The 27,232-nt window shown below is 42.7% G+C and overlaps 1 protein-coding gene across 4 annotated transcripts in view; it reads left to right on the forward strand.

Annotated features, from left to right (window-relative positions):
- Positions 1–27,232, forward strand: part of LOC137465602 (activated RNA polymerase II transcriptional coactivator p15) — a 123,438-nt gene that overhangs the window by 91,943 nt on the left and 4,263 nt on the right. For 2 of the 4 annotated variants that reach the window (XM_068177679.1, XM_068177680.1), the window contains exons 2-3: positions 21,426–21,498; positions 23,423–23,542. In XM_068177679.1, coding sequence (XP_068033780.1) covers positions 21,427–21,498; positions 23,423–23,542 — 192 coding nt within the window. In that variant the 5' untranslated portion in view covers position 21,426. Of the gene's footprint in view, positions 1–19,388; positions 19,482–19,527; positions 19,610–21,425; positions 21,499–23,422; positions 23,543–27,232 lie in introns of those variants that run through there. The other 2 variants (XM_068177677.1, XM_068177678.1) reach the window with 2 other exon arrangements.

A 27,232-nucleotide genomic window follows, 5' to 3' on the forward strand; every position in this document is an offset into this window, starting at 1 on the left:
CATACCCTGTACCATTGAATGTATCAATCTAATAAAACACGGTATTAAGCAGGGTAGAAATATAACCCCGGCTACTGAACATAATATGAAAAGCACTACCTTGTTCCACCAAGCTCCGTCAAACAACTGATCCCACCAAGACGCTTGGAGGATGGAGATCCATTTCTGGACTGGAACATGTGCCACCTTCTTAATTTCTGCCACAAGGCCTCTGACGGTCTCCGCGTAATCATCAATGTCTATACAGCATTCGGTTTCTTTGAACTTTCCACAGACTCCCCCCTCTTCAGCTAATAAGTAATCTAGTGGTATCCGATTTTGGTACACAAAAGCTCGCATTTGGAAATGTTGCCTTGATAATAGCTCAAGGGCGTCTGAAGTATGATTTGATACCATCTCCGCTACTGCCTGGAGCCTTATTAGTCTATTTAATAGATAAATTGGGGTCCTATATCCTCAACTCCCATCTTGGGCCCATGTGGCAGGGCCATAACATTCTATTATCCTTTCTGCAAGCCATTCTTCCTCACCCCATGTCTGGCTGCAGCCCGCAATAGGGTGTTTTCTCTATATTTCTCTCTTTGTTCTATCTAGAGTTTTGTATAGGGGTGCTCCTAATAAACTGCTTTCAGACCTGGGTAGTGTAAAGAAAACGGGTTGAATCATTTCTAAGGTGCACGAGCCCTTCCATTTTCGGGGTAACTCACTATATGCTTTTTCCCCACATATCCAATATATCCCATTAGAGGCTTTCCATCTAATTTTTGTGTTCTCTGGTTCATTCCAGTAACCCCTAAGATTTTCCATGGTAAGGGTTAGCTCCAGAGCCTTTGTTCCAACAAAGTTCAATTTTATCACTCCATTCGCATTTTGTTCCCTTCTCGAGACTCCAATACCCAGCAGGAGGTTCTGGTTGCCAGACATTGCTTTTGTTAGTTGAGTTTACTGCTAGGGTGGATATACACAGGCTATATCCCACTATCTCACTATATTCCTTTCCTTCTCTACTAATACAGATTGTTCCAATTACCCTGTGATCTAAAACACATCCCTCAGGTCTTTGTATGGTTCTTGAAATTTGAGCATTGTCCTGTGGTGTTATATTTTAGTTAAATGGTATGCTCTGTCTCACCCCTCGAAAATGTATGGTTTATTCCAAGCCTGTGATCCTCCCCTGAAGTATTATGTGTCTGTAATCCCATTGGCCCAAAACTTGTTCCACGCCCACTTTGAATCTCCCTGTTAAGTGTGCCAGGGGGACAGTTCACTCTCTCTCTTAGCCAGCTCTCCTGGCTGGTGCTCTCTCAGCCCCTCTCTCCCCCTCCCCTTTCCCCCCCTCACTCCCCTTTCCCCCCCCCCCCCCCCCCCCCCGTCTCCCTCAGAAACCATGCTGCCTCCCGGGGGTAGGACCCCCAATAACTCCAGGCTCAAGGATACGACCCTGAGACCGCCACCGCCCCGCCGGTACAGCGCAGAACCCCGCGGAACACCTCTTCAGCACCGTCTCCAGCACTGCGGAGTGACCGTGCCGGGCCGCACCCGCGGCCACGCGCAGCCCCATCACCACCGCGCAGATGCCCTGCAATCCCACCACCACCAGCCGGCGCGGCTCTGGCCCGGCGCTGTCGCAGCGTGGGCCCGGGCCCTGGCGCAGCCCTGACCCACTGCGACCCCGCTGCTACACGCGTGTGCCCCAGCACCCAGAGAAGCCGCGCAGAGCGCACCCAGCCCCCTGCCTGGCTGCGTCAGGGGGGCCTCTTCAGAGCGGACTGACCGTGAGAAGCGCCAAGCCCAAGTAACCAATGCCCTGGACCACAGCAGCGGCGGAAAACCCACCAGTTTCCACAAGGGAGCCACCAGATGACCAAGGCACAGCCCCCCACAAAACTGCTTTAGTCAGTTCTGTGACTTCCTTCCTCAGTCTTACTCTCTCCCTCCCTTGCTGCCTCTTCTCCCTAACTTCATCACTAACCTGCCTTCCCCTAAACAAAACCCCAAGAGGATCCAACATAGCCACGACCATGTGTCAGCCAAGATGGCTCCAGCCACATGGCACGGCACCATCTTCTGCTTCTCCTTCCCTAAATCCCTCTCTTCCTGCTCTTTCTCCCCCTGCTCCGCCCCTTCCCTGTTTCTCATGAACCAACCCCCCCTTCAGCTCCTAATTCCCACCTTCCGCCTTCCAAATCCCACAGGGTGGTAGCTGGAAATGGGGAAGAAGCTGAGAAACCAAAACCCAAAGCTAAAATAATTTTGTAATACCAGTTTTAACAGCCTTGTATATCTAGTTGAATTGTAAATTGTACTTCATTATCTCCTTTTCCTGTTATTCCAAGAGCAAGATAATATCCTTCTCTGCAATCCATACCCCTTTTTTCCTTATTTTGTGTAGTTCACCGGGAGCAAACTGCTCGAAGGCGCAGGGTACCCTGAAAAGATTTTTCTTTCGCAGAGTCCCTGGCTCCCTGTAACCTCCCCAGTTCCCAATCCCTATCCACTTGTTCTAGCTGAAAAGAGCTCGTCAGCTAGAACTTTTATTATAAAACCCTCTAACCTTTTTATCATTCTTATCCCATACCTGTCTTGTCTCCATTTCCCTCCTGTCCCCATGAAGTAGTTTTTACAATTATGCTTTTCTAGTTTAAGTGTGTGTTCATATTGCAGATTGTCTGTCCTGTTTTCAGTTTTAGAAAGCAGGGGCCTGTCAGGTCACAAGGGTAGATCCAATGAGAAGCAGTTTTCAATTGTTTCTTGAATAGCAAGTGTTCAGACAGTATTAGACTGCTGGACTAGAATCGCTTTTGGGTTTATGCTGTCCTCAGTAGGTTCTGAGGGTGACTGATAACCTAAAATGGTGTCTGGGAAAGTATTTTGCGATTTTTTGTGGTGGATAACCCCTACCTCCACATTCCCATGGGCCCCGGAGATCCGGGCAGGAGGGAAAAGGAGGGAGGGGGGGACGACCTAAAACCGGGGGTCTTCTGGGTTAAACCAGTTGGAAGGCGGAAGCAGTGGCAAAGCTCAGATCCAAGGGTGAGGATCTGAGGCCACAAACCTGTGTGGAGTCCAGGGGGCTCCAGGTGTTTTCCTGTCCCTGAGAGGGGGAACAGAAGTCAACGCCATAGCCTAAAACTGTCGGCTGTGGTGGTCCAAGAAGCCAATTGGAAAAGGTAAGACACCATTGGGCCAGTCACGCTGAAAAGGCCAATCCCAATACTATCATATGAGCTTAGTGCCAAAGGCTGAAGCCCTTTAAGCACTCGCCCATGCTTTAAATTCACTTAAAAATCTGCAATATGGACCCACATAAGCCGTTCATTACAATTAAATGCTCATTTTATCTTTGTACTGTGTTAACACCCTTTCAGAACTGAACAATACCTACCACCAAAGGCAAACAACAAATCAAATGGACTGTTTATAGGGTATTCAATTTATCCTCACTGCAATTGTACTTATTTTATGCTGTAAAACTGTGTAATCACTGCTTCATTTTTAAATTGTTAATGGTCATAATTATCTTCATCTTTTTTCTAACAAAAAAAGGATGAATTGTGGTGTTATATTTTAATTAAATGGTATGCTCTGTCTCACCCCTCGAAAATGTATGATTTATTCCAGCCTGTGATCCTCCCCTGAAGTATTATGTGTCGGTAATCCCATTGGCCCAAATCTTGTTCTGCGCCCTCTTTGAATCTCCCTGTTAAGTGTGCCAGGGGGACAGTTCGCTCTCTCAGCCAGCTCTCCTGGCTGGTGCTCTCTCAGCCCCTCTCTCCCCCTCCCCTTTCCCCTCTCACTCCCCTTTACCCCCCCGTCTCCCTCAGAAACCATGCTGCCTCCCGGGGGTAGGACCCCCAATAAACCCTCATCTAATTAGCACCCTCAGAAGCTGCGTGGAGTCTCCTTGCCTACCTGCTGCTACCAGTGAACTCACAGCCTTGGGCCCCCCCCCCCCCCCCCCCCCCCGAAACGTGCCGCGACATTGTCCCTCTTTAGAAGTTTCTCTGGAGTTAAACTCTCACCTTTACATGGCCATTTTTCAGCTGACTTAAGCCCCCCGCAAATCCAACAATTTGACAATCCTAATTCAGTTGCAATTTCCTGTGTCAGGTCTATAAATAAATTCCTGTTTGGAGCAGGCAATCCCCAATCACTGTATTGTTTTTCCAGTTGGTCATATTGTTCACTCAGGGTCTTTAACCTCTCTTGTTCTATCCTTCTTTTTCTCATTTCTGACTCTTGCCTTTTTAATTCTTCGGCCACCTGTTTAATTTTTCTTTCTGGGTCTACTCCTTTATTTCTTGAAAAACAGAAAGTTTTTCAAATTGTAAGCAGACCCTGTCATTGTCATCCCCCAGGAGATCAAGTATAACAAGCTCGTTACTGATGGCTAATCGATTTTCATATTTCAAATTTTTCCCCACCCAGTAAGTTTTTCCACCCATCACACACATCTCGAACTGCGTGTTGTCATAACATAGTTTGTTAACTTGGAAATAGTCTACAAATATTGATTTCATTTTTCCCCCGATCCACACTGTGCGGTTACATTGATTACAAGTCGGAACAGGTATCTGCTCTGCATTCCTCTTATACATTTTATGCATGGGTGTTCCTGACTGCCCGTCCTTAGATGTCGCTTTTTGGATATAACACATTGTTTTTCCGTCTAATTCGCATATTCTATATCGAGTGCCATTTGAGGTACAGTACCCGCTTTTCTTGCCACTGCTGCAGTCTTCTGGGGCTGGGTATGCTAAAGTTTCTGCTTCTCCTTGTCCTTCCAGGACAGTCTGTAAGCACTGCCCGCACTCATTACCGGGACTCTGCTTCTCAGTGCTGGGCAGATTTTCTGGGTGCAGACTAGTTGTCCTGCACACGACTAGGCTCAGGCCCATCAGGATCCCCCCTAGGTGTATTCCTCTGCCCTTGCCTACGCCCACTGGGTTGCCACCAGCAGCTAGGTAAACCATCTTCTCAGCAGCAAAAATATTCTTCCGGGGTTCAATACCTGGGCAGAGCTGCATACCGCCTTTTAAAAGTGCCCCACCGCGATAGTTTGACCGCATCGACTCTGCAGAGTACTTTATTTAACCTCCGGCACTCGACTGTTAGGATTTGTGCTTTTGAATCCAATTTTCCCCCTATCCTGTTTTTAAACAAGTGATACCACTCTGGGGAGTCTGAATCAATTATGCCCAAATTAGTAGCAAGTTCTAAGATACGGCTAGTCAGATACTGTTCGTCCTCTATACACCTTGTGCACAAGCCCTTAGGTCTATATCCTCTTTTACAATGTGTCACCCAAATCTCATGACAATATTCACACTTGAAATAGACAAATGGATAGCATTCACAACCACTCACTATACAACTTATCTGATCCTTCTCGGTCATTTACTTGGACAGTGCAATTTTATCTTTAGGTCTCTAGGGGGTGAGGTCACTTTCCACTCAGGTGTCTCTTCCAGGTGTTTGATCTTTTTCACCCGAGATGCATGTGTCCAGCCTTTTTCTGCTGTTCGAATTGCTGTGTCTGTGGTTAAAAGGACAAGAAAAGGACCTTCTCAGTGAGGGGTGAGGGGGACTTCCCTCCAGGCTTTTACAAGCACTTTATCTCCTGGTTGTATTTTATTTATAGCAAACCCTAAAGGGGTGCTCTGTGTTACTATCCCCTGCTTTCACAATTCCTGTAGATTTTTATTTATTGCTATTAGATAGAGTTGTATTTGTCTATCTTGTATCTTAGGATGTCCTACTGGCATTCCATGTTCATAAGGCATTCCGTATAACATCTCGAAAGGTGATAGCCCTGTCTCAGAGTGAGGCATGGTCCTGATGTTTAGTAAAGCTAAGGGGAGACATTTTAGTCAGGACATCTTAGTTTCTAGCATTAGTTTTGATAATTGGGCTTTTAATGTCTGATTCATTCTCTCAACCTGTCTTGAGCTTTGAGGATGCCATGGGGTATGGTATTCCCACTGGATTCCTAAGGCCTCTGCTAGTTGTTTAATGATTTTTGCAGTGAAGTGTGTCCCTTGATCCAAATCTATGTAATTTACTATTCCATATCGGGGTACAATTTCTTCTAGCAGGATTTTTGACACTGTCTGAGCTGTAGCCCTAGAGCTTGGAAAGGCCTCTACCCAGTAGGTTAGTTTATCAACTATTACCAATAAAAATTTACATCTGCCTACTTTGGGTAGTTCAGTAAAATCTACCTGGATCCTTTCAAAAGGACGGTATGCTATTGGGCGACTTCCCAATACTGCCTGTCATGCCCTGGCCCGATTAACCTTCTGGCAGATCATGCATCCTTGCACCTCCTGCTTGGCTAATTCATAAATCCCCTTACATCCGAAGAATCTCAGAAATTGTTCTGCCAGGGCCTGGGCTCCCCAATGAGTCTGCTGATGTAATCTCCTCAAAATTTTTCTGGTATAGTCCTTAGATAGTAATTCCTTCCCGTAGGGCAATATCCACTTACCATCTTCTAACTTCCCCCCTATTTTCTCGTATCCTTCAATTTCCTTTTGGGAAGGATACGGGGGATACTCCCAGGCCACGCTCTCCTTGACTTCCGGGGTACTTACCTTCAATAAAGCTATGTTTTTAGCTTCCTTGTCTGTCAAATTATTTCCTCGAGTTCGAAACTGTATTCCTGCTTGGTGTCCTTTCACGTGTACGATCGAAATTGCCTCTGGCTCCCTGATAGCTTCTAAGATTTGTCTTATTATTTGTCCATGAACCAACCCTCATCCTCGAGTATTAATTAGCCCTCTTTCCTCCCAAATTTTTCCAAAGGTATGAACTACTCCAAATGCATATTTTGAATCTGTAAAAATTGTTCCTTTCTTTCCTTTTAATCTTCTTAAGGCCCTTAACACTGCATACAATTCACACGCCTGAGCTGGCCAACTAGCACCCAGAGGTCCTGACTCTACTACTTCTCCCATCTTGCCATCCAGAATCGCATATCCTGACTTCCTTTTTCCCTCTACAACTCTCGCTGACCCGTCCACAAACCATTTTTCTCCTTCTTCTAATTCCTCTTCATCCAAATCTGGCCTTATTTTTGTCTGCAATTCCACCACCTCGGCACAATTATGAGTCAGTTCCCCTGAGGCTTCCCCAAACAGAAATTGAGCTGGATTTTGTGCAGCAGTGGTTCGTAATTCTAAATCAGGTGAGTGGATCAATATGGCTTCATACTTCAAGAGTCTAGCATCTGTGAGCTATTTGTCTGCTTTCTGTTGTAATATGCTTCTTACACTATGAGGAGTATAAACTACCAATGGAGCCCCGAAAGTTACTTTCTTGGCTTCTTCCACTAACAGTGCTACTGCCACAATTGCTTGCAAACAAGTGGGCCACCCCCTGCTCACAGGGTCCAAAAGTTTTGATACATACCCCACTGGTTTCTTAGCTCCTGCCCAATCCTGTGTTAATACTCCATGGGCAGTATGACTACTAACATCCACAAATAACTGAAATGGCTTTTTCACATTGGGAAGGCTCAATACTGGAGCTGCCATAAGCATTTCCTTTAACTCTTTGAATCCCTCCTCATCCTGTTCTGTCCATTTTAGTCTGTCAGTAGTGAGTTTCTCACACAGGAATTTCACCTTTTCACTATACCCCTCAATCCACTGTCTGCAATATCCTAGAAGTCCCAGCAGCTGTCTAATCTCTCTTTTTGTCCATGGGGTGGGTAGAGCAACAATTCCTGCTACTCTTTCAGGGTCTAATTTCTTCTTCCCTTTTGTTAGCCAATGTCCCAGATATTTAACTTGAGGCTCAGTAAACAGTAGTTTTGACTTTGAAACCTTTAATCCTTTGTCCCCTAAGAAATTTAGTAATGCTATGGTACTTGCCCTTAGATCTTCTTCTCTTGGACCAGCTACCAATAGGTCATCCACATATTGTAATAATTTAGTCCCTTCCCTTGGCACGAATTGACTTAATAATTGTTCAAGAGCCTGACCAAACAGATTTGGCGACTCTACAAACCCCTGATGTGGGATGTGCCCATGGGGAGGACAGTGTGGGAATGCCATGGGAAACTACAGTCGTTTAGCATAAGGCATTTCCCCAGAGTCCTCTGCCCCCCAATGCAAATGAGCACATGCCCATCACCTGTCAGTTTGTGGTTGTCATCTCCCCACGTTCTGGAAAGTTCTCTGTTCTCGTTGTTTCTAATGGTTCCCTCTGTAAACCACTCCTTCCCTTTTCCCTCATTGGCCTAGTTTATGTTACCCCATCCCTGTTCCTCCCTTACACCCTCTTCCCATTTGATCATTTGTACCCTGGTTACACCTTCCCTCCCCAGTTATATACTCTGGCCCCTCCTTCCCCGGGGCTCTCGGAATCTGCCTCCCCTGAGTGTGGTTGTCTCCCTGCTCCTATTTCTGCCTCCCTACTCCTTCGATCAATCCTCAATAAACCCACTCAGATTCCAGCAGCTCAAGAGTCCTTCCATCTTCCTGGTGGGGATTTTAATTACGCTATCCAGGCACCCGTTGACCAGCCAACTGAGGGCCACCCCGTGGGACTCGGTCCGGGGTTAGCCTTCGCCCTGAGGCAAAGATGTCCACCTGAATTGCTGCTTCCTGTTTGTCTCTGGGTCCTCCCACTGGAAAGCAAAATAGTCCTGGCTATCTTTAGCTAAGGGACAGGTGCAAAAGGCATCTTTCAAGTCTATCACACTATACCAGGTATCTTCAGGAGAGATGTTATTCAACAAGGTGTAAGGATTTGAGACGGTAGGAAATAGTGTTTTAGTCCTCCTGTTCACAGCTCTCAGGTCTTGTACTAACCTATAACTACCATCAGTTTTTCATACTGCCAGGATAGGGGTGTTATGCCTAGACATGCAAGGTTCCAAAGTCCCTTTTCTTATTAATTCTTCTATCACAGGTTTTAATCCTCTCCTTCCTTCCATAGGAATGGGATATTGCTTGATCCTAATAGGATCTTTTGGTCTCTCAATTTCAATATGGATGAGTTCCATTTCTATCTTTCCAGCTTCCCCTTGGGTATACCAGACCTTAGGATCTATTTTATCCTCATCCTCTGTGGTTAATCTATATAGGCTTACCATAAGCTTGGATTCTTGCACGATCAGACTTACTTCTAGAGCTACCATTAAGTCTCTTCCTAGCAGATTATAATCTACTTCTTCAACCAGTAGTATATTCCCTAAGCAAAACCTAGTTTCTGATTCTGTTTCTACATTTTTAATAACCGGTACTTTGAAGGGTTCCCCCTTTGCCCCAATTACCATCATAGTATCCTTGCTTTTAGTGCACCCCGGTGGCAACCGCTGAACAGTATTCCACTCAGCTCCTGAGTCTACTAAGAATATCAGTTCTTGTTTTTGGGGTCCTATTTTTAGTTTTATCAAGGGCTGTCTGGATGTTCTGGACCCTAAATTAAAAAAGCCCCTGACACCTCTAATCTTCCTGGAAAATTTTCTCATCTTTCATCCTCTTTTTGCACTCTCTCTTAAAATGCTCTTTCTTTTTGCAATAAAAGAACTCTGGGATATTTTTCTGGCTGTTTGAGTACTTCTTTTGAGATGGGGTCTGTCCCCTCCGAAGTTGATGGTTCTGTGTTGATTTTACAGGGCCTTGGGCCAGTTCCTGTTTCTGGGCTTCCCTAACCGCTGCTACCAACACCTTTGCTTGTGCTTTCTGTTTTTCTTCATCCCTCCTCATATAAACTCTCTGTGCCTCTCTAAGTAAGTCTTGCACACCTTTCTCCTACCAATTTTCTATTTTCTCAAGTTTCCTCCGTATATCTTCCCATGACTTAGCTACAAATTGCGTTTTTAACAGGATCCCCCCGACTGGAGAATGGGGGTCCGTCCCTGAGTACATCTGGAGACTTCTTCTCAGCCTTTCTAACCACTTGGTGGGTGTTTCATCCTTCCTCTGGCATTCCCCGAATACCTTGCTAATGTTCTGTCCCTTTGGTACTGCCTTCCGCACACCTCGTATTACCATATTCCTTAGTTCTATAATTTTTTGTCTCTCTTCCTCTGTCTGGGCGTCCCACATCGGTCTCTGGTCAGGCCATCTCTCTTCACCTCGCCCTCCCTGGGGGTTTCTACGTTCCCAATCTCATATCGCGGCTTGCCTTATCATTTCTCGTTCCTCGTTGTTGAACAATGACCTCAGTATAGCATTAATATCGTCGTACAAGGTACAAGTATATGCTAGTTCCTAGGAATTCATCCAGTCTATCTGCTACCCCTAATGGATCATCCAGCAGCCTTCCCATTTTTTCTTAAAGGCTCTTACATCCCTGGTATTAATCGGTATGTTTACATATCCAATGATTCCCAGGGCAGTTGGCACTTTTCTCAAAGGGAGGAGATTATGCTTATCTTCCTCGCTCCCACTATCATCATTATTTACCGTCCATGTTTTGTGCCATGTCCTGCTGGCTGGGGGAGAACTGGTTTCCCCGGTGGGAAGGGTCTGCCCTCTGTTTTCTGCCGGCTGCGGTGGGGGTGGGGGCTGGGAATGATCCTGTGGATACTCTAAAGCCGAAGCCTGCCCTTGTAAGAGCGGGACATCTGGAGGCTGTATGAGAAGCGGGGGTGCCTGGGCTTGTATGATTTGGTGTGGGGGACCTGTGGGCACGGGCAAAGGAACCTGAGCTTGCACGGGTTGAGGTGGGGGGGTTAGATACGGAGGCGGGAGGTTATCTGAAGGTTCCCGTGCTTCGCTCTGGGTTACAGGACCCTTGTAAGTTTTGATCGGGAATAACCATGTACTAGCATATTCCCATAATCTAGCATAGTCTCTTTCCTCTCTATCCTATGAATTCTTACTATTCACGTGATTATGTAAAGCTTGGCAAGTCCATCTTTCGAAGGTGCCAAACACAGACCAGACTAGATGTTTTCTAATTTCCTTATCTCCCCATATTTCTACGCAATAATGAATCATTTTCTCCTTAGATTTCCTTCTCCTCTCGGGACAATCCTCCCAATGTTCTAACATCCACCCCAACGGGCTGTGTCTCGGAATCTCGGGTAAACTGTTTTCTTGTTCCTTCACGGGTTTCTCCTGGGTTTTTCCCTGAGCTTAGCTTTTTCTCTGTCCCATCTTTCTTAGGAGTACCACAAACTATTTCGCTAGTGTCTTCTTACCGTAACTCTGCACTGAGTTCCAAAAAGAATCCTGAATTTTTTAACCAGTACCGTACTTTTGCCTGATCTTTGTTCAGTAGTACCAGCCTACTAGTCTCACAGCGAACCAATCTGTGGGTTTTCTTAGCTGGTAATGAGCTCTCTATTACCTCTCCTTTTCTTCCCTTCCCGGACTTACCAAGTCCTGGATCAAAAAGGTTTACCAGTTCCCAAACACCAGAGAATGTACCTTCCCATTTGATCCTCCCCATGACCGAATCCCGAACTCACAGAGTTTCAGGCTTTACACCTGAAAATGAGTTTTACCCTGTTGCATTCGCTTCCCCCTTGACCAATCACGTCCCTCGAGGGAGAGTGGAACTGCAATCGTGAGGTCCACACTAGCTCCGTGATAATATCACGTCACAGACATGCACTCGATCATACCTCACTCAACCATGCGATACTCACGGTCCTTTTTCCTGCATTGGTTCTTTTATGAGTGAAAAAAAAACTGTGTCATGGCTCCGGAGACCCTTCCCCTGGGTCTGTCTGAGTTGCCTGAGAGCTCTGGGGCTGTTTTTATCCCCTCTTTGATTGTGGCTCTGGCTTTTAGTTCGAGATCCAATAGGTTCCACAGGGTTTCCCAACCCTGTCAGGCCGCTGAAATCAGGGGGTGCCACCTGAACAGAGGAGGGGGTCCCTGGACCCCTAAATCGGATCACGTCGGGGTCACCAAGATTGTTATAGGTAATAAATAGATAAGGCCGAATCAATAATCAAAAAAAAGGTTATTTCGCAACCGATATTTGGTCTCCAATTGCCACAATCAAAGAGGCAGCGCCTAGCCCGGGTTCGGCACTGGGTGAACACTGATCCGAACTCTACCACTTCGGATCCCCTCTGTCCACGGATGTTGTCTCTGCCTGGTTAATTTTATACAGTTTTGACGCCTGGGGCAGAGTTTCTCCTATTCTTTTCGTTGCTTCACATATTCAAGTGGTGTCTTTTCTCTGTGCTGGGCTGGACAAAGCTGTTTCTGGGAAGCAATGAATGCTGATCTTCCAGTTATGGGAACCTGGCATTGGGATGCACGCCCCTGACAACTCTGACTATCTTGATCATAGATATTCCTCAAGTATTCATCGCTTGGGTGTCTCCTGAATTGTCCCAGGAAAGGGCCCATCTCCATACAGAGCTACATTTTTTGTTTATAAATTAGGTCTTTCTTTCTGCTGCCATCTGTGTTTTTGCAATCTTTCCCCAGCTGCGGCTTGTGGTCTTTTAAAACTTTAAGAATCTTTTGTACAAGTACAACTTATTTCATGTATATTTTACATAAGCACAAATTATTCCATAACATATATTACATATACCTCATACATGATGCATAAATTCCTTGCAAATATAGAATTTTTCTGTTTTTTGTCAACTTCTTCTGCTTAATCCTGGTGGTTCCATGAAGACGGAGAGAAGGTGGAAGAATATTTGTCTTTTCCGATAAGGAGGCAGTAACTCTTTATGTATCCTGTCGCTGTTATCTTTGTGCGAAAAATTTCTTGATTATCTCATCTCTTTCTCGAGCTAGTAAAAAATTATCTTACATCGCATAGTTTCTATTTTAACACTATGTTGTAACCTAAAACTATATTTAACACACTACTTAAGAGAATTAATACAGCATAACTTTCTAACATAACACATATAATATTCATTTTAATATTTGCAAAAAGCCAATCATAAAATGCGCATTTTTCACAGTGAGAAACTAGAATTTGCATAAGGGGTGTCTTGTTAGTCCCTGGGGCAGGTAGCAACTTATTAAGAAGAGACTTATAAGTAAAACTAAGAATAAGAGTTATACCAGAAGAAGGGAAAATGCAATTTGTAGAGCCAGAGGTAAATTTTTTTGGATGTGTTCAAGCTATAGCAGCTACTGCAATCTTAGTAGAAGAAAATCGTAAGCTTACTTTTGGAAGTAAACTAGTTGTGTGTACACCTCATGTGATCCGAGGAGTGTGGAATCAGAGGAAAGAGGAAAAGATAGGGAAAAGAAAAGAAAGTCAGAAGGGAAGGAAGAGAGAAGTTAAAGATGGGGGAGGAGTGGTAGGCAGACTCTAGGATGATTGGAATGTGGAGTGTCTATGTATTGGTGCTAGAGGAGAACAGGAGTTTGAATGCAGTTTCTTTAAAAAGGGCAAAGAAGTATCTTAACATATGGTTGTTTAGAAGTTGTTCAGTACCGAATTGGGGTTCGGGAAAGTTTGGCAGGACAAGTCCTTCTTGAAGGGAAAAGAGGATATGCTAAGTAAGAAAAAAAAAAAAACCAAAACAAAACAAAAAAAAAGAATGTCAGGAGCACCTTAGGCGCCACTGAGAGTTGAGAGCTGGCTTAGTTGTGCCAGGGTCCCAGAAAGTGCAGGGTTACCAGATGCACTCGTCGGCTCGGCGGGGGTGCTGGGCACAAACCGCACAGGTTCGCCCCCCAGGAGCAGGCAGGCTCAGTAGTGGAGTTGCCGGTGGCTCCCAGCCTGCCGGGGGTCCCCAGTCCAGGATGGCAGCCTCTGCTCCAGCGAGTGAGTTAAAAGAGAGAGAGAAAAAGAGAGAAGGAAAAAGAGAGAGAGAGAGAGGGGGCGAAAGGGAGCCGGGGCAGGCCCCCAGGTTCCCCACGCTGGTAGCTGTCTAAGAGTTCCTCCCCGCCGGTAGGGCAGGGTCTGCCCTGGCCGAAGCCACTGCGGTGCAGGGGTGGCAGCAGGAGAAGGGAGAGGAATAGCGTTAAAAGCACTGCTGTGAAAACAGAGAGAGAGGGGCCAGAGCTAGAGATAAGATCAAGGCAGGGATAGCCTTAATCTCTCACTAGGTCTCAAATACTCACAAAATTATTTTTTTTTAAAAAGGCAAGATTTTTCTTTCTGTTTTCTTGCTGTTAAGAAGATGCTTTTGTTATTAGGAATGAGTCTATAATGCTAAAACAGTTATATGCTGCCCAAAGGAAAAAAAGCAATAGGTGTGATTCATCTCGTGTTAAAATCAGCCTGGCTTTTTAAACTAATTGTGGCTCATAAAGAAGAGGAATTTGCCTCTGCAACTGTTAGCACAGCTGTATACAAAAGAAGAAGCAGCTGTGGAAAAACTTTTTGCTAAACCCAGAAAATTTTGAGGAAAACTGATGGAAAAAGTTAATGTGATTTTGTTTCCCTTTTATTACTTTCCCTGTGCTATTAAGAAGTCCTTTTCAGGTACTACTAAAGCAGCAATCCAAAACAGGAAAAGAGGGTGAATTCGTGCCAGCAAAATCAAAGGACTTATGAAGAAACCTGAGGAATAGACTATCACATCTAAAACGGGTGATACTAAATTGAATTTTAAACAGAGGCTGGGTGGTAATGGTCTGGGAAGACCCAAATAGTCCAAGGAATGTACAAAGGATGTCACCTAATTGAGAAATAAGGCCAAGCTTACATTACTGGTTTCAAGTACTGCCTGAATAAGCCCTGAGACACCTCCGACACCTCCTTGGGAGAGGAATACTGCCACTTCAAACAGGAGGATCAGGACCATTTTAGAAAAAGAGTTCTTATATTCTGGCTTTAGCCTGTGACTTGTACAGGGAAGAGGGGGAATAACCATTTTCAGCAGTGCCATACTGAAACATGGGGTTAGAACTAGAAGATATTAATCATAGAAATTAGAAGGTATTGAATAGTAATAGGCATATAAAATAATGGATATTGCTTAGGGCCACATCCTTATGTTACGTGAGAATATACTGTATCCTGGCTTATGGGAAAGGAAGAGACTACGTGCAGAGCAACAAGGAGAGACCTGATAAGGAGAAGGAATGTATATGGAAAACAGGATACAGGGTGTAAAGACAACTGAAAATGGGGCCCCTTATGTTCTGGAAACAGATGGATCCTGGCCCCTGGCTTGGACCGTGGCCAAGGAATCAATGGGCATGTGCAAAGCAGTGGGGTCGAAAAGTCAGCCTGAAGAAGACCATTCTTACTTCATCCCTTTTACGACCCCCGAAGCCTGGGATGACCACCAGAGACAGCTGCGCAGGCGCAGAGGACTGACAAGCTGATTAGCATAGAGAGCGGAGAGGGAGGGGAGCCAGGAAATGACCCATGGGGAAACTTAATGCATATGTAACACTCCAGGGGATAAAAGAACACGTGTGTAAGCAAGGGGCACGCATGTATTTGGGGAAATGTCCCACATGCGTCCGGCCGAATAAACATACCTACTTTAAAACTCACTCTGTCTCTGAGTTTTAGAGTCTGGCTCCGCGTGTCAATACTGTATACTTTATTTGACTCAAACCAATACTGGACACATTAGCTGGGTTATAAATAAATGCTTAAATTGTGGGAATAACTAGTATTACAGTTCACAGAATCCATACTCTTGTTGCAGGAAGTGTCAAGTACTAAATCTATCCTATCCAGATAGAACCCAAAGCAACTGGAGTTATAAATTTGTTTTGTGAATGGAAATTATTAGTGCCTGTTGAGATAGAGATACCTGAGGAACGGTAGAAAAACACAGTTAAGAAATGTCAAAAATGATTTGCCTGAAAATTAGTAAAAAAGAAGAGACAAAAGAAAAAGAGGGCGAGCTTGGGTTGACCACTGTGCCCGCCACCGAGATCACATACACCTGCTATGGGAAGCAACTCCATAGGCAGAGGAGGTGGGGGTATAAGCCATACCAGACCTCTGTTATGCCTGTTTCTGTCTCTCATTTGTTATCTTTTACCTTTCGAGATACCAGCAAGATCGTGTCACAAATGCTACAGAAAGTATTACATGGAAAGAAATGAAAGTTCCTCTTTTATTACACACACCCATGTCAACAGCCACTGTTATAACCCATCCAAATTAAGTACCTGCCGGCAAAATGGGGAAAAATATTGGATTACAAGGAACTTAGGAAAAAGTGGTAATAGACTCGGTATTAAATGTCCAAAAGGAGAGAGATGGATTTGTTTTACATTTGATCTTAGAGATATAGTCCAAGATTTGGTAAAAAAGCAATTAGTAAACAAAAAGGTAAAACCAGCACAGCAATCTAACTCTGTATTGGCCCCAAATTATATGCTGAATCGTATTATAGGACTCCACGCAGTTATAGAGAAGATAACAAACAAAGCTGCTGAGGCATTAGAATTAATATTGTTAAAAAGGGAGATTAAATGATTGGCTCTTTGCAAATATTAAATTGAATACTATATATATTATGGAGGGTTATTTTGCAATACTGTATTAATCCTTTTTAAGTAGTGTGTTAAATATAGTTTTAGGTTATAACATAATGTTAAAATAGAAACTATGTGATGTAAGATATTTTTTTACTAGCTCAAGCAAGGGATAAGATAATCAAGAAATTCTTCACACAGAGATAACAGTGACAAGAAACCTAAAGAGTTACTGTCTCCTTATCGGAATAGACAAACATCCTTCTACCTCCTCTCTGTCTTTAAGGAGCCACTGGGATTAAGGGGAAAAAGTTGACGATTTTCAGAGAACACCCTTTGTTTGCAAGGAATTTATGCATCATGTATGAGATATATGAATATGCAACAGGATATTGCTTTTAAGGGTTAATACTTTGTCAGCGAGCCATGCTTTCAAGAGGAAAGCATCCGAACATTCGTAATCCTTTGCTTTCTATTTTCCTTTATTGTCCTAACTCTGCCTAATTTCTTATTACTCTATTTTTATAACCATTTTATTACTATTAAACTTTTAAAATTTGAAAACAAGTGATTGGCGTTTTTCACATACTTTATGCTCTGTATTTACTTGCCACACCTTGTACAAGGACTAGGCGTAGAAAAGTTGGGAAGGGGTGTTTAAAATGTTCCAGATTGTTAAAAAGGGTTAAGTTAATAATAACTAGGCTTTGTAAATACAAATTGATAAATAAGAGTAAGGATTGAGAGGGAAGATATGGTCTAATGCCTTTACAAACAATATGATGGATGTTAATGTCTTTGAAATGGGTCTTAATATTTCTACTGACTTTGGGCAGCAGGTTTGTTACCAGGCTGTCCTGGGGTGACTTTATGATGCTTGTGTCCCCATTCATCTGTTTAGCCCAGAAAAAAGTTTTGCACCTTTAAGACTGGTTCTGAGTGCAAAGAGGGGAAGAGAAGTGTGGAGTTTGTTTTCAGAAACTGTACTCACTCCTCCACATTCCTGCTCCTGGACTATGTTGTCTGTGGATGGACAGACAGCAGGACAGAACTCTCCTTTGCTTTTAGTTAGTTTTAGGTAGCTGAGGCAGAGAAGTTCTCTGGAATGCACTCTTTTTTTTTTTTTCTTTTTCTTGGAACTGTTTAAACCTGCTCTGGACTGAACACCCAGAAGAGCACCGGCAGCTTACACCTGTGGCCCACCAGGCTGGGCCTGGGTCACGGCATTTCTAGCGTCAGAGGGACTGATAAGAGACTGAGCGAACCAAACTACAGCCCATGAAAAGGACTTTCTGAATTTGTCATCTCTTCAGATTGGCAAGAGGTATTATTATTTAATATTAATAATTTTTGTGCTGGTGAATGCTTTGCCTGTTAAATAAACAGTTTTTCCCACTTTTCTCCAAGGAAATCTTTTCCCGAGCCAGTTGGGGGGGGAGGCCACTTGAATCTGCTTTCTAGAGGAACCCCTTCAGAGGTTTTCTCCCAAATTTGCCCTAAACCAGGACAGGGACCCAGACAGTTTGGCTCCTCAAATAGACAAGGGTCTGCACAAGTCTGAACCTCTAGACTTTAGGGGGAAAAGACATGTTCAAGGGGGGATATGTGGTAGGCGGTTCAGGAAGGCTGTACTTTCCCAGTGAAGCAGGGGATTTAGGAGTCAATAGAGAATTTTAGAATAGTTTAGGCAATGGATACTGAAACGTGTGGTTTACATTACCATACTCGTACGGGAATAGGGAACCCCTTGAAGAACATCTGTTACCTATTAAAATAATGCTGAGATGGCAAAAGAAGAAGAGGGCCTCTGATAAAAAGTTGCTGAGCTTGCAAAAATGTGAAGCAAAGAAGGACTGCGCATGCGAAGATACCTGAGTTCGAAAGTTCAGTGGTGAAGAAGACTATGGAGCCTTCATCCCACCGGACCCCAGCCTCATTTTTGAGACCACAGACTCAATAAAAGAACGAACTGCGCAGTCGCAGCTAATTTCCATACTATGCGGAGTGTGGGCGGAGATAGGTATTGAATATGTATAGGCGTTATAGAATATGCATGATTTTTGTGAATAAATAAGGGGATCGGGAAAGCTGGGATACACAGGATTTGGGAAGGCTTTCCCCCTGTGTCCAGCGCTGAATAAAATATGTACCTACTTTACAACTCTGGTTGTGAAGTTATTACCGCAAATCACCAGTACCTCAGCCAATGGGGAAAGGAAGAGGGCAACATGCAGCCAGGAGTTTAGGATAAAAGGGAGGCTTGCGCCCTCTAAAACCTCGCGAGAGAAAACTCCGCGGGTGTGTGCCCCGATAGAGTCTCCCTTTACTCTGGCGTTTGTGGATTTTCCTGGCAACAAGATTATCAGATTATATTTTCAAGGGTTTTTGCTTGGAGGGATTTTAAAAAGTAACTGTTTAGAACAGAAGGTGACTTGTATTTCTTAACTTTTTTCCCCATCACTTCAGACGTGAACTAGACTCAAGGTGACTGCCAAGCTAGGAGCCATAAGGCTCACATGTTCCTCAAACAAAAAGCCCGTCAGCAAGAAAAAACGCAAGTCACGATGACAGAAAGGGGAACCAGCACTTTTCTCAACAGCGCCTCGACGTGCTGCGGTTTCAGTATGCAAAGTCAACGCAGCTACACCATTTCAGAGCGTTTCCTCTCCTTCCCTCGGGCACGGCTGCAGGCAGGGAGGTTCTAAATGAGATCGAGGAACCGCTGCAGCGTGCAAAATAAAACCACTATTTACAGATTTATTTTTAAGGGTTTCTTTTAGATATTAAGGGCCTCCTCTCAGTCCCCTCTCACAGCCCCCAAGTGGAGTGCAGGCCTTCCCTCTGCGGGTCTGCAGTCCCGACGGGGCCGGGCTCCAGGTAGGGTCCTGCCGTCGGTCCCATAGGGCTCCCTCGATTGGAATGATGCGGCTGACTAGTCCCTTGGAAGCCAGTTGGTTTTTGGGGTTTTTATTTGCGGCTGTCCTAACCGGGGCGGGGGAGGTAGGAACAAGTTAGAAAGGTACGCGTCCCCTTTAAACACCTCCCCCTGCTCCTTCCCACGTGGTGCAGGGCTGGGGCGGGGATTCTGCGATGAATCTCTCCTCTTTCTGTCGTGGTGTAGAGGAGCTGTATTTGAAGTGAGACGTGAGCATTTAGGTTCTTTTGCGTGTTCAGTTAGAGCTGTTGCCGTGTTTTCTTTCCTCCACCCCCAACTGTAGGGCGTTCGGCATCTCCTAGCCTGGTGTGGGAGAAGCGCGCTGGGTAACCGTGTGGTGAGGCTTTCCCTTTTTCTCGACTGCCCGCTATGCTCTGTGGGAGGAATGCCCTGCTGTGGAGCGGGTCTGGAGCGGGAGTAGGAGCCGCTGCCATGTTGGGGGGCAAAGAGGATTTGAGTGAGGGAGAAAATGGTGGTGGCGAACCGCCCAGCTCTGTTCACCCCGCACCGGGATCAGGCCCTGCCCGCTGACAACCCCCGACTTTTTTTTTCTTTTCTTTTTTTTTTTGTTTTTTTTTTTTTTTTTTTTTTTAATGTGTGTGTGTGTGTGTGTTGTGTTCTTTTTTTCACCGCCGGTAACATGCATCCTTCTTGCTGCCACCTTACCCCGGGAGGACCTGGGTGTTCTTGCCCGCGCCCCCCTGCCGGGCCCTCGCTCCTTTCCTTTGGGGGGCAACACGAGCCGTAGAAAAGAGGAAGAGGGGAGGAAAATGGCGGCAGGCATCGGCCTATCTGGTGTTCCTAGTTCGTACTCGCTTGTCTTTCTCATGTTACTTTCTCTTGTCTTCACTTGTCCCGTCTCATTCCACCCTTGCTCTCCTTGGTGCTTCGGTGTCCTCACGCTCTGCTGGCTAGTTTCTCACGAGGGGACACCCACCCCACCCCATTTATTTTTCCTTTAGTTTTAGCCTCCATCTTCCTCCATATTGTTACTCTCCCTTCCTGTTGCGAAGTCTGGAGTTGTCCTCTGCAGGTGTCCCGCCCTCCGCGTATCAGATTTTTCTTGTTCGGCTTCCCTATTTCATGTCATTGCTGTGCTTATTTTTGCATTGCCCCATTCCAGCTCTCCTCTGCCTGCCTCCGTCCTGTAGTGTGGTTTATGTGTGCTTCCCATACCCTGTTTCATTTTCAGTGCTACAGCTTCTATCGTTGTGCTCCAAATTATTCTGACAGAATGTACTCTAGAACCACATTTGATCCGTTATTATTATTCAGACTGTTTTTTCCTTTGCACATAGTTTATTTCATTGCCAGTTTAAAAACACTGCTATTCCTTTTTCTTTCCTGAGATATGCTTCTTTAATAATTTATTAGCCTTTCCAAGCTAGTTTATTTTGTACAGTTCCTCCCTGTGATGCTTCTTTTTATTCTGAAATCACAAACGAGCTATTTATTTGTTAGAGATTTTAGTAGCAGGCAAGATGTTCAACTGCTGTATCTAATCACGTTTGCATACTAGAGAGATGTAGAAGTACACCTGGCAGCATGCATTCAAGGAAAGTTGAGTATCCACTTGTGTAGTAAATGAATATATTCTAGTGACTGATGTGGTAAAGTTGCAATGGAAATATTAGTTGCAGTACTGTAGTTCTCTGTAACTGAGATATTTTCAGACTTTTGGATTACTGATGGGAACTTAAGCTTCATCTGTGACAACTATGCAGCTGTTACTCCCAATTTCAACTAGGCAAAATGCTCATGTGAGAATATATGTAGTGTTGAGGCCTTGATTGTTTATATTTATGAATATTATGTTGAGAATTCATCTGGACACCAGTTTTGTATTGCCTTTTTTCATTATAGTATCTATCATACCTGGGAGAATATGAAACAGGTGAAAAATTGTCCTTTTGTAAGCAGTTCAGAACTAAAATACTGCATATAAGGCAGTCACAGAAAAAATGGGAATAAGAGAGAAGGGTGTTTTGTGATTACATCTACAATGTATATTAAAGGTTATATGAAAAGGCAGGAAATTCTTCAGGAGGGTTTTGAATAAGGTGAGCCTTTACAAACAGGTTTGAAGATGGCTTTCTAACCATAATGGGATGTATTCCTTGTATAGTGTTCTCATGTTATCTTTCTCTTCCTAGAATGCCTAAGTCAAAGGAACTTGTGTCTTCAACCTCATCTGCCAGTGATTCAGATAGTGAAGTTGACAAAAAGGTGAACATTATATGCAGTTTATAACTACTGTATTAACTGTTTTATTTCAGGCTGGAGTTAAGGAATTAGTTGAGTGTTATGTCACAAAATGCATGTCATTCCATATGATTTGACACTTAAACCCCAAACACCCCCTCCCAACTCCAAACCAAACCCCAACAAAACCCACCCCCCAAGATGATGGTTTGGGTGGATGCTTTTTGCTTTGCAGTACACTTTATTCTTAATGTGCATTTTGCTTCATGTTTTTCTGTATGGTATATCTAGCCACAAGCTTCCTGGAATTCTTTGCTGATTTGTGGCAAGTGATAGACTTCTGTATAAGATGCCTCTGGTGGCAAGAATTTGAACTAATTTTGAGGACACTGCCCCACTTTATTTTGATATTTGGATTACTTGCAAGTCCAAAACCAAAACCTCCACTTGCCTTGTCATCTATGGGCCACTTGCTTATCTTGCTCACATTCTTTTTTATGTTTTAGAGTCGTATGTTTACTGTAATACTATCTGCTAGTTTCTCACTTAAAAGCAGAGCCAACCAGAATGTTTCTGAGTTGATAATTTTAACATTACCTGTTTTAAATGCATAAATGTAATGTTTTCATTTATTTTAATAAATATTTAATTTATAAATTTGTATAGGTGTGTCAGTCATTGCAAAAAAATTTAATACAACAGTCAATTTATCTTTTTAAGAAATGCTAGGTAGTATTGCAGACATTGGGTCTTTTAGTGCGGTTTGCAAAGAGACAGTTTGATTTACTGAATTGGTTCAAATGTGAAAATGTGACTTGCTTGCACATAGCAAATTAGGTATTTTGTGAAATCTTAATATTAGAGAAAATGGTCAGATGATTAGATTTTTTTTTTGTTCCAGAAATGTATTCCTAATAAGACATAGTCTAACAATCAACTTCAGTGAGCAGTAAGCTGGTTGGTTTTGGTTTTGTTATTTTTCTATGACAACTTCCTATATTTTTTTGAGCTGTTTGTCTTTAAAAGAGATTATCAACAATATGATTCTAGCAGGTGAGAATAATTTTTGGTATCTTTGTATTATTCTTCCTTTACAGTAGGCATGATTACTATATAGCCATTAGTGGAAATGTAGCATGCTCTGTAGCATCGGCTAACAAAGTAATCTGATTTGCAGGTGATATTGCCTCAATGTTTTAAAAACATGTTTAATTTATCATGCTATGAACAGAGATTTGGCTTCAATTAAAAAAAGTTCTCTTGGATTTGATTTTTCAGATCCTTTTATTTCATTATCTTCTTTTTTTTTTTTTTTTTTTTTTTTTTTTTTTTTACCTGAGTTATCTGTTTCCCATTTTTCATTGTACTTTCTGGAAAATGAAACTTCTATCAGACTTAAATATTTTAATCAAATCTGACAGTATTACTGCACAAAGAAAGTAGGCTTTTTGAAATGTATTTTCACAGAATCACTAGGTTGGAAGAGACCTTCAAGATCATCAAGTCCAACCTATTCCCTAACACCTCAACTAAACCATGGCACTGAGTGCCACATCCAGTCTTTTTTTAAACACATCCAGGGATGGTGACTCCACCTTCTCCCTGGGCAGACCATTCCAGTACCTATCACCCTTTCCGTAAAAAACTTTCTTCTAATATACAACCTTTATTTCCCTTGGCGCAGCTTAAGACTGAATTTTGAATTTTGATCTAATTAATTTCTCTTTAAAGCCAAATTATTATGGTAAGCTTCACTGAGAACAAAAATAGACTCATTTGAAGATTTTTTTTTGTTCCAGTCTAAATGTACAGTATTGTATTCCTGCCTTCACAGGAGGAAGGTGTTAATATGTATTGCATAATAGTTTGTGACCTCTAACATATTTTTTTTTATAATTTATAAAATGAGTTGTGATTCATGAGGTTTTTTTTTTATTCTTGCTCCAAGGCAAAGCGGAAAAAGCAAGTAGCTCCAGAAAAGCCTGTTAAGAAACAAAAGACTGGTGAAAGTTCAAAAGGTGCGGCTTCTTCTAAGCAAAGCAGTAACAGAGATGAGAATATGTTTCAGGTAAAATTGATGACTCTCTTAGAGCCTGGTTAAGGTAACCATTTACATAATAATCTGTATAAATTTTATGAGGCTATGTGAATATCATAATAGCATAGTGCTTGGTCTCCTGAAATCTTGGTTGAAGGGGATTACGATGCTAGCATGCAAGATGAGATGCTGAGAAAAAGCACTGTTAGGTTTCAATAGAGTAAAAGAATCAGAGTTGTGGTAATTGATTCTAACCCTCATGTCTTTGCATGTGGTAATTCTCTGGGTAGTCATTTTGTCTGTAAATATTAGATCAGGACAGTCTTGGAAACCCAAAATATGGACTCTTAATTCCTATTTAGCTAGGTCAAGGGAATTTGGCTACTGTCTTCTAAGACAGTATCTTGGAATAAGTTTTGCTTGTTCCTTTATGATACAGGTTTTTCTCACTGAAAATCCAAAAAAAATGCAATTTTTGACATTGTCAAAATAGGATCAATGTACATTTTTTCAGTAGCCACGAGCATTTGTGATTTCAGCGTATTGCGTATCCTGGGGTTAGCTGAAGAAGCAATGTATGCTGAAAGCTGTACAAGAATATGCATAGCTCAGAATTCCTTTTTTTAGGGGTGTGGATCAAGACTTATTAAATGTCTGATTAGCTGGTTTGAAAGGGGGGGCAGGGAATGAGAAAGGGACTTGAATTCTTAGACTTTGATTCTTAAGTTTGTGAAAAGTTATGTGAGAGGTGCCTAATAAAATGGTTCCAACACTGAATAAGGTAAAATAAATTGTTTTGGGCTGTACCTGTGCAAAGTAATATATGGAGGGAAACTAGCGAAGGCCTGTGTCAATTTTCACTTTCCTCTGTATATATAGCTGGAGGGAGAGCTTCAATTTAAGACCCTGGGCATAACTGCTTGGACTTGTCCATTGAGGAAAGAATATAATACTTCTGCTAGGGCATGCTTTGATCCATATAGGAAAAATTATAGTATCTTCTGCATCTAATGAGGGGAACTGCATTTAGAACTCAAACATGGCATAAAGCCTATATGTTTGGGATTTTTTTGTAATAGGTTCAGAAATTGCAGCCTTGGGGGAAAGTTAATTTTAATGCCCTCCCAAATGAAAAAAAAAGAGGAAAAAACAAAGCAACATAACAAACCACCATAACCAAACCAACTAATGCAAAAAAACTTTCAAATAAAAGCAAAGGTATTTGTGTGCTCTGATTTCTTTCAACCTTTTTTGACCCAAGATAATAAGTTACTGAAAACAGACAGTAGAGGACACATATTACTCTAAGAGCAGGATTCTTCCAGTGTTGATTACAATACAGAAAAAAATTTCACTATCACCCTGACTTAAACCATCAATGTTCTTAAGTTTCTGCCTGCCTTTAGTTACTCAACAACAAAAATTTTTTTAGATTGTTTGTTGTGTTATGTGCGTTCTTTTTTCATGCAACAGCAGCTTATGTGTGTTAACTAAGATGCACCTGTTTCAGTGTAGAAATAACACTGTAGGTCTGAGAATGCTCCCCTTTTCTCCTTTCTACCCAAGAGAGCATGCTAGAAGATCTAGTTGCATATTAATTTTGTAGGTATTATTTTGTTTTATCTAGGAATAATAATAATACTAGAATCTCTCCTTTCTGCTTTCCCATGGTAATAAAAACGATCCGCGTGCAAGTGATTTTGCAGCATAACTTACAAGTGTGTCTTCAGTTGATGGAAATGAGGCTGTAAAGCATTCATATGATAGTCAGAAATTCTGTGGCATCCATATTGTGTGTGGGAATGATAGCAACTGACGTGAAACTTAGTGGTTTGCTGTTCTACACCTTTGGGCTGTGTTCTTAAAGAATAGAGCTTCCTTTAATATTGAACTCATTGTGACTGCTGTATTTAGAAGATTGAGCATTTTCATAAAGATCTACACTTGATTATTTTTGCTTGAAACTAATGTTGGTATAATGGTATTCTTGAAGCTAATTATGAAGAATAAAATAATTGTAAGAAGAAGGGAATTAAGTATAAGAGACCAAGTATGTTTTATTTATTTACATCATGGTCTTTTTAGGTTTTATAGGCAGCCTAGTATACTCTGGAATTTGTTAAAGGATTTGAGTACAGTTGGGTTGTGGAAGTTTACCTTACTCCCATTTGTGATGTATTACTAGAGGCCCTAAGGACAAGCATTATTCATGTTACATTAGATTCCTGTCTAGGGCTTCAAGCCAATGTGAGCTGTTCATCATGTACCTTGGTTAGTTTGACAAATCCTGTCATCTACCTATGCCTGATTTGGATTAGGTTTGTTAATGCTGATGGGTTAAAGTATTAATTCTCCAGAGTGGAACCACATTACATAATTGAGCATTTCACAGAAATTGTTACTTGAAAAGTAGTTTGCCTGTTGTATATGTGGTTCCCCCCCCCCCCCCCCTTAATTTAAGTTTGGGTCAAATTTGCTTTTTTCACTTTTTTTCACTTGTGAGAAATAAGTTCTTCAGTTTCCTGGTGTAATGTCTTTACCTATCATAGGCTCCTGAAAGTAGATAAGTAAGTAGGTAATATATGCTTGTGATGCACTGGAATGTGATTTGTTGTGTGTCATTGTTTAGCAATAGTATTCTCCAATTTAGTCCTTGCACTAAAAAAAAAAACACCCATGTGACACTCCCTCTTCCCCTCCTGTCCAATTGGAGGCACAAAAGGCAAAGATCATGGGGTAACATAAGAACAATTTACCGGAAACAGCAATGAGATAAGAAAATGAACAGTAACAACAATGATGTTAATAACAAAAGTGTACAAAAGAAATTATTTGCATGGAAAGCCCCCAGCAAGAAACAATACCAGACAGCTCTCCTGCCATGTTTTCTTGACCGGAAGAAACCCCCTCTCCTCGGAAGTGGCAGTCCCTTTCCCCTGCTTCTAGCAATGATGAGAAGTGGTATGGAATAACCTCCCTGTCTTAGCCATGCCACCTTATGGCTACTTCATAAATTAACTCTATCCTGGCTGGAACCGGGACATTGTGAAATGCATTGGTGACCACCTAAGTTTCAGAATTAATTTGCTAAACCAATTTGGTGTATTACAGATCTCTGCTGTTTGCAGGACTCTCTATTCTAGAAGTTTATATTAACTTATTGTGGTTCTTCTAATGCTATACATATGGTAAGAAAGAAGGAAATTTTTTCCTGATTTTTCTCCAACAATATATATACAGTTTAATCAAGGGAAATAGGAAGAGAAATGGTGAAGATGGTTGCTGAAACTCATACAGGAAGTCAGTTGCATAGCTGTGAAACAAACCTAGACACAGTTCAGTGCATTTTACTGTCAGAAATGGAAACCTGGAAATAATGCTTTTAATATTTTGTATTAATTTAATAGAATAATATGTCGAAGGAGCTGTAATATTTAATAGAAACTGGCATGTTTTAACCCCAGCCAGCAACCTAGCACTGCACAGCCAAACAAAGAATTAATTCACTGTTTCCCACAGGCAGGTAGGTGTCCAGCCATCTCCAGGGGAGCAAGGCCTCCATCACATGCAACAGTGACTTGGGAAGACAAACTACATCACTGCAAACATCCCCCTGTTCCTCCTCCTTCCCCCCTCTTTATATATTGAGCATGATGACATATGGTCTGGAATATCCCTTTGGTCAGTTGGGGTAACCTGTCCTGGCTGTGTCATCTCCCA

The sequence above is a fragment of the Anomalospiza imberbis genome (genome assembly GCF_031753505.1).
Source record: "Anomalospiza imberbis isolate Cuckoo-Finch-1a 21T00152 chromosome W unlocalized genomic scaffold, ASM3175350v1 scaffold_31, whole genome shotgun sequence".
Classification (NCBI taxonomy): Eukaryota; Metazoa; Chordata; class Aves; order Passeriformes; family Viduidae; genus Anomalospiza; species Anomalospiza imberbis.